The following is a 7500-nucleotide window of genomic DNA, read 5'->3' as shown; positions in this document are numbered from 1 at the left end:
TAGCAGGATTCGATTTTCCAAAGCAAAAGTACTGTAGTTGGACTCAGGGATTCCTTGAACACCTCGCACAGAAGAAGTGCACCTTTACTCAATTTTATTTATTGAGGCGCATTTACACTGACTCGCAGCGGTGCCATTTTAGCTCTGAAAAGTTTCCTGCTATCTGATTGGTTAGAATTATCTTGCCCAACCAATCAGCGATCAGGAAACTTTTCCGAGCTAAAAGGGCACCCCTGCGAGTAGGGGCTAATATGCCTCACTAAAAAGAATTGACTATAGTCACACCCTTACTGCGCGGCGAGTTTCTGTACGCTATCTGTTTGGTTACCGTAGTAAGGGTGTGACAGGGTATACTTCGACGGAGCGATGTGTACCTGGGAACCCTGTGTCCAGCTGTACTTTATGTACATAAACAACTAATTAACATCGCTGCGATATTAAAAATGCGATTTATTGTTTTTCTAAAAGTAAAAATATATTGAATGATTACATTAGCGAATAGATATAAACATTAAAATAGACGAAAAAAAAAAAAAGTTACTAGTCCTTCGAGGGTCTCTTCTTAATGAAATTTTGGATCATATCTATTCATATAATCAATTATTATAAATGTATCTATTTTCACTGAAATAATTAATTGTTAATTTAATCTCTTCTATTTGAACAGAAGTCTCAAGGAAACCTTCCACCACAGCAAAGAAAGTTCATCATACCTGCTTCTGATCCCTATGTGGATGCAGGAATATGGGCCCCATAAGATTCTTCCAGCAATTGCCTGGAATACAGAGGAAATAGACAGGAACTATTAATCAAATGCAAGCAGACAGTCACCCGTGAGAAGGCAAAATTTCAAAGCACACAGGTAGGTAGAGAATAGGGTTTCAAGATATAAACAACCTTGACACTTGCACTATTTTCGATTTAGCAATGTCACACTTCGTTCGGAGTGCGTGAAGGGTACAATGGCACGAAAATTTAGACGTGGCAAACTTTTTAGCATTTCTAAATTCTCTTTATGTACCCCCATCATCCTTCACTCATTCCGCACGAACGAAGATTAATCACTTACACGACGTATTGCTAAAAGGAAAATCGTGGAAGTGTCGTGCAGGAGTCGAAGTTTAAAGCAACAATAAATTAAAGTTGTTTTCCTCAGAGGAGAGACACTGCCAAAAAGATTATTAAGATAGGCATTACGAAATATTTTAACATTGAGAAAAATTTTTTTAAAAACTGACAGCTAACAGGAGTAGTGTAAGAAAATGTCCTTGATAAGAATTATACTATTTGAATCGTTAGATTTGAAAATAATCAATACCAAATATCAACTTCGCCAAGGACCTTTGAATATAGACTTAAAAAGATTAAATGATGAAAGATGGCCGTTGAAAACTACTACGTAGAATAAGTCACTGTAATAGTTCAGTGGCCACTTTCCTCTTGGTAAGGGTAGAAGGGACTCTAGCTATGGTAAGCAGCTCTTCTAGGAGAAGGACACTCCGAAATCAAACCATTGTTCTCAAGTCTTGGGTAGTGCCATAGCCTCTATACCATGGTCTTTCACTGTCTTGGGTTAGAGTTCTCTTGCTTGAAGCTACACTCGGGCACACTATTCTATTTTATTTCTCTTCCTCTTGTTTTGTTAAAGTTTTTATAGTTTATGTAGGAAATGTTTATTGTAATGCTGTTACTTCTTCTTCTTTGTCTATATCTTTTCCCACTTCTATGTGGGGTCGATGTTTCCGGTCAGCTTTCTCCATCTACCTCTGTCCCACACCTCATCACCGGTTAATCCCTTTGATCGAAGGTCATCCTTGATACAGTCCACCTACCTTTGCTTTGGTCTCCCTCTCCTTCTCGTTTCCTGTATCTCCATTTCCATCACTATCCTCCCAATATACTGTTCATCTCTTCTCATGACATGACCGTACCACCTCAGTCTACTTTCTTGGATCTTATCTGATAGTTTTCTTACTCCTGTGATACCCCTAATTACTTCATTCCGTATCTTATCTCTTCTTGTCACCCCACACATCCATCTCAACATTCTCATCTCTGCCACATCCATCTTCTCTTCTGTCTTCTTTATTGCCCACGTCTCCGCTCCATACATCATTGCCGATCTCACAATTATGATGCTGTTACTGTTCTTGAAATATTTCAATTTTCCTGATTTCCTTTCCTCACTGGGCTATTTTCCCTGTTGGAGCCCCTGGGTTTATAGCATCCTGCTTTTCCAACTAGGGTTGTAGCTTAGCACGTCATAATAATAATAATAATAATAATAATAATAATAATAATAATAATAATAATAATAATAATAGTTTCAACCTTCCCAAGAACTGTAAAAGGGTATGAAAAATAAGATCTTGGGACCGATATGGAAGAGTGTAGAGGCAAACCTGCACTTCCGGAGAATTCCCCACCGAAGGAGATTTCGAAAGTATCGTTGTTGATGGTGACGTCTGTGTAAGTGGCAGTGACGTTGCCCTCTATTTCATCCTCCATGACAAACTGCAAAGGCGGAGATGACATGAATAGCTAAACCTATGTGAATATTCCTTTTAAGTGAATCCAATAGATACTGAGATAAAGATGATAAGAAAATCTGCTAAGTCAGTTTGATCCGTTTACTACTGTTTATCACAATTTGGTAAACTAATATCTAGATAAAAATTAAAGTGATGGAGAATTTACAACCTTAAAAGAATGATAGAGGAAATATACATGCTCAGATTTCTGCATTACATCATCCATAAACTAGGAAATCTATCACTTTTCCGGAAACTAATCTTTATACTCTTCATGCATGACGTTTTTGACTTTGTAAAACAAAGCTCATTTTTACTGCTTGTTGAAGGTGGGCTTTTGGCCACCTTAAACAAGCAGTGAAAATGAGCTTTGTTTTACAAAGTAAAAAACGTCATGCAGGAAGAGTATAAAGATTAGTTTCAGGCAAAGTCCATGCTTGACGTTTTCGACTTTGTAAAACAAAGCTCATTTTTACTGCTTGTTTAAGGTGGCCAAAAGCCTTACCTAAAATAGTCTTTCTTTAAGCTTGCTCAGAAATTTCCCTTGATGACTAATTTCTTCTATGCTATCTAGAGCCTGCTTACATAGACTTTTCTTCAAGACTACACAGTTCTCCCTTTAAGACTCTTACCTTGTATGGTACATAGAGCTTCACTTTTTTAGATTTTTTTCTTCAATGTTTCCTCGAGCCTCCCCTTTAAAATATTTCGCTAATGTTACCAAAAACTTTCGTTGAGTTTATGCCTCAAGGTTACCTAGAACCTACCCAAATAGGCTTTCCCAAATGTTGCCTAAGCGTACCGAATAAGACCCTATTCAAGATAACAGGGCAGCTCCTTTCAGTCTTTCCTTCAAGGTTACCAAAGACCTTTTCAAGGCTACTCTTCAGTTACCCAGAATTCCTCTTCCAAGACTCTTTCTCTTTCCTCTAACTTCTGTATCCAGAACCTTGCTTTTTGAGACTCCTAGGGTAGCGTCTTGGAAACATCTCTCCCTGAAGATCTACTGGACTGAGGTTCGAAACCCACTCAAACTCGATAGTTTCTTTTTGTGTGTGTAATCTCACCATCCATGTGAGCTTGCCCGACCCTCCCTGGTTCCAGCTTGAGTGCGGATCATGTATATATGGTCAGTCTCTAGGGCATCACTGTCCCATGTCTCTGCCATTCATGAGCGACCTTTAAACTTTCCTTAACCCATTCATGAGCGACCTTTAAACTTTCCTTAAAGAAGAGCAGTGAGGACAATACTAACCAGGAAGACAAGAGGTCGGGGGTCTTTGTTGCTGTGTTGTGCCATGGCGAGCAAGTAATGCATTCCTAAAAGAAAAAGAATAAAATTGCTTTAGAATCTCTCTCTCTCTCTCTCTCTCTCTCTCTCTCTCTCTCTCTCTCTCTCTCTCTCTCTCTCTCTCTCTCTCAGAAAGTGACAGCTATTTCAATTCCGCTTCTTATATTGTCAATGCAACGTAAGCATTCACACGATTACATATTTACATTTGTTTAAACTAAGCGTCTGGTAGACGATCTAAATTTACAGTATACGTCATATCTAACACTGAGCATAATTCAATTTCTTATAGTAAAAAAATATCTCTGAACACCCACCAATGAAGTAGTTCTCTGCATCGTTGTTTAAGCTGCCATAGCCTGATGAGACCAACGGTTCGTCGTAAGTATCATCGCTGGCGTCGTAGAAACGGGACACAAGTGTCCATCCTGGGTCGCCACTGAAGTTCATGCAGCTGACCTTTGGTGAAAGAAAAGGACATTTTCATTTGTTTCTAGATTGCTCCACCTTACATACTCATATGTAAGTCCAGTTGTCTATATTTGTCTACCATTTGAGACGAGTAAAGACATACTCTTACTCTTATACGTGTGCCCAGTTGTCTATATTTGTCTACCATTTGAGACGAGTAAAGACATACTCTTACTCTTATACGTGTGCCCAGTTGTCTATATTTGTCTACCATTTGAGACGAGTAAAGACATACTCTTATACGTGTGCCCAGTTGTCTATATTTGTCTACCATTTGAGACGAGTAAAGACATACTCTTATACGTATGCCCAGTTGTCTATATTTGTCTACCATTTGAGACGAGTAAAGACATACTCTTATAACGTATGCCCAGTTGTCTATATTTGTCTACCATTTGAGACGAGTAAAGACATACTCTTATACGTGTGCCCAGTTGTCTATATTTGTCTACCATTTGAGACGAGTAAAGACATACTCTTATACGTGTGCCCAGTTGTCTATATTTGTCTACCATTTGAGACGAGTAAAGACATACTCTTATACGTATGCCCAGTTGTCTATATTTGTCTACCATTTGAGACGAGTAAAGACATACTCTTATAACGTATGCCCAGTTGTCTATATTTGTCTACCATTTGAGACGAGTAAAGACATACTCTTATACGTATGCCCAGTTGTCTATATTCGTCTACCATTTGTATGAGACAAGTAAAGACGGGAATTAACATTTGCATATTCGCATGGATGTTCAACTATTGACTTTGCCCCACTTAAATGTAACAAGATGAAAACGACATTAACTTTCATCCATTCACACGAAAAAAGACTAAAACGGCCATTAACACAATTTCATTTAAATGGAAAAATAGCATCTATTAAAATACAGAATAGATCGACATCCCTTTATGATTAAACTAGATGAAAATAGTCTTCCTGTTTTGTTGTTCTTTTGATAATGCCATATTACGCTCTGTGTAGTTATTGCTAATTTTATATCTTTTACTTTGTTATTCAACTTTATTTTCGTCATTTCCCTTTTATAGTTTGTTTTTCTTTCTACGTGCATTGCTTCTTTTCCTATTGGAACCCTTGGCCATTTAGCATTCAGCTTACCCAGCTAGACTAGTGTATCAGCTTGGCTTTTAATACTACTACTACTACTACTACTACTACTACTACTACTACTACTACTACTACTAATAATAATAATAATAATAATAATAATAATAATAATAATAATAATAATAATAATCATAATAATATTAAGAATAATGATAATAATATTAGTAATAATAATAATAATAACTTTTATCATCTATTATCAGGTATTCACTTTTTCCAAATCAGTATTCTCCACCGTACTTAATTCCAACCACTCACCGTGATCCCCAAGTCGGATCTCTCTGAGGGACTGATCCTGTAGTTACTATTGACCCCTTCCGCATAGAGGATCTGGGAGCAGTCTTTGGGCATTGGGCATCCTGGAACCGCAAACGACAGGTGAGTTGATTCTCGAGTGACTTGCTTAAAGTTTAAAGGAAACTCATGAATGTCAGAGGCAATGGACAGTGGTAATGTCCTAGAGATTGGCCATATATTCATGTGATCATAGCCCAAACACCTCTCCATCAAGATAGGAACAGGGAGGACCAGGCAATGGCTGCCGATGACTCAGCAGGTAGACCTATAGGCTTCCCTAAACACCCCCATCTTTACCTCATAAGGATGGTGAGGTTGTAGACACTGTAGGAAACTATCGAGCTTGAGCGGGACTTGATCTTTCGATCTATCATGCAGGAAGGAATGTTACCAATAGGCCACCACAACCCATATGGAGGGTAGGCGCTGAGGGCTGATGCTGATGAGAATTACGACAAAGGGTTATTGATAGAATATAGATTTACTCATAGTTTTGCTAATGGTTGCTGGATAGTAGATCTTATATTCATGTTTGTTTACGAGGAGATATATCCAATAAGGGTTAATGAGAAGAATCAGAATCTGTTCGAAGGGTTGCTGAGATGAAGACTGGTAAAGGATGTTGGGGAACAAAAATTGTGGTTTCAAGTTTAGAAGAAGTGTAATTACTATAAGATCTTAGGAAGAAAAGTATTGTAAGCGTTCTTAATGAGGAACATCAGTTAATAAACTTGTAAGAATTAATGAGAAGGAACGTAACTTGATAAACGTATAAGGGTTGCTAATGAGAAACATCATTGACTAACCTGTAAGGGTTAGCAATAAGAAACATTACTTGATTACCCTCTAGGGGTTGCTAATGAGAAACATCATTGACTACAATGAGAAACATTACTTGATTACCTTGTAAGGGGGTGGTAATGAAAAACATTAATGAGGTCTTTTTCTAAATGAAGTTGACCTCCATTGAGATAAAGGACTAGTATACAATGTTCTAGAATCCAGAATTTCATTAAAGTACAGGAAATAATTTTTGTATTTGAGTTAAATCCATTAAAAAAAACTAATTGTTCTGGTGAACACCATTGATAGCTACAGCAAACCAATACTGCCTATTCTCGGTCCAATTATTTGATATCTGCGTGTTCATTTAATAACGAAACTCTTTCAATATAATTTGAAAAATAAGATTAAAAAGGAAGAAAGTTTATGCATGATCAGGAAATCCCATTACTTGGTCATGTTTGTAAGTTAAAATTAATATAAAACTCTCGTGGGTGGCGTTATAAACATAGTCGTTCACGCTATAACTGTAATAACTTCAAGAACTATATCAACTCAGGGAAATTGCATATTGAAGTCTAATCACGAATGACCCAGTGAGACATTCTCTTATCCTGCGATTAATTAAGAATTGACATTTATTTGAAGTTTCGTATTACTGCAGTAATTATAGAAATATTGACGTATTATTGGAAAAGTTTACCAGAGCTATTAATTTGAAATTCAAACGATTAATTATATATCCTGAAAATCTCTGTGGAGAGAGAGAGAGAGAGAGAGAGAGAGAGAGGAGAGAGAGAGAGAGAGAGAGAGAGAGAGAGAAGAATTTATAACTGAAGCAAAACCATATAAAGATCAACTGACAATATATCTTGCGTACTCATACACAATATATATATACTGTATATATATATATATATATATATATATATATATATATATATATATATATATATATATATATATATATATATATATATATATGTATATATACATATACAGTA

General features: G+C 36.8%; 1 protein-coding gene across 1 annotated transcript in view; it reads right to left on the bottom strand.

Moving 5' to 3' along the window:
• Positions 1–7500, bottom strand: part of LOC137630323 (uncharacterized) — a 35644-nt gene that overhangs the window by 23809 nt on the left and 4335 nt on the right. Inside the window, exons 4-8 of the mRNA XM_068361762.1 lie at positions 5675–5775; positions 4140–4281; positions 3787–3851; positions 2403–2514; positions 714–775 (exon numbers count right to left, since the gene is read on the bottom strand). Of these exons, the coding sequence (XP_068217863.1) occupies positions 714–775; positions 2403–2514; positions 3787–3851; positions 4140–4281; positions 5675–5775 (482 nt within the window). The remainder of the gene's footprint in view (positions 1–713; positions 776–2402; positions 2515–3786; positions 3852–4139; positions 4282–5674; positions 5776–7500) is intronic.

The sequence above is a fragment of the Palaemon carinicauda genome, chromosome 38, assembly GCF_036898095.1.
Source record: "Palaemon carinicauda isolate YSFRI2023 chromosome 38, ASM3689809v2, whole genome shotgun sequence".
NCBI classification, from domain to species: Eukaryota; Metazoa; Arthropoda; class Malacostraca; order Decapoda; family Palaemonidae; genus Palaemon; species Palaemon carinicauda.
This window is presented reverse-complemented; position numbering and strand designations above follow the sequence as displayed.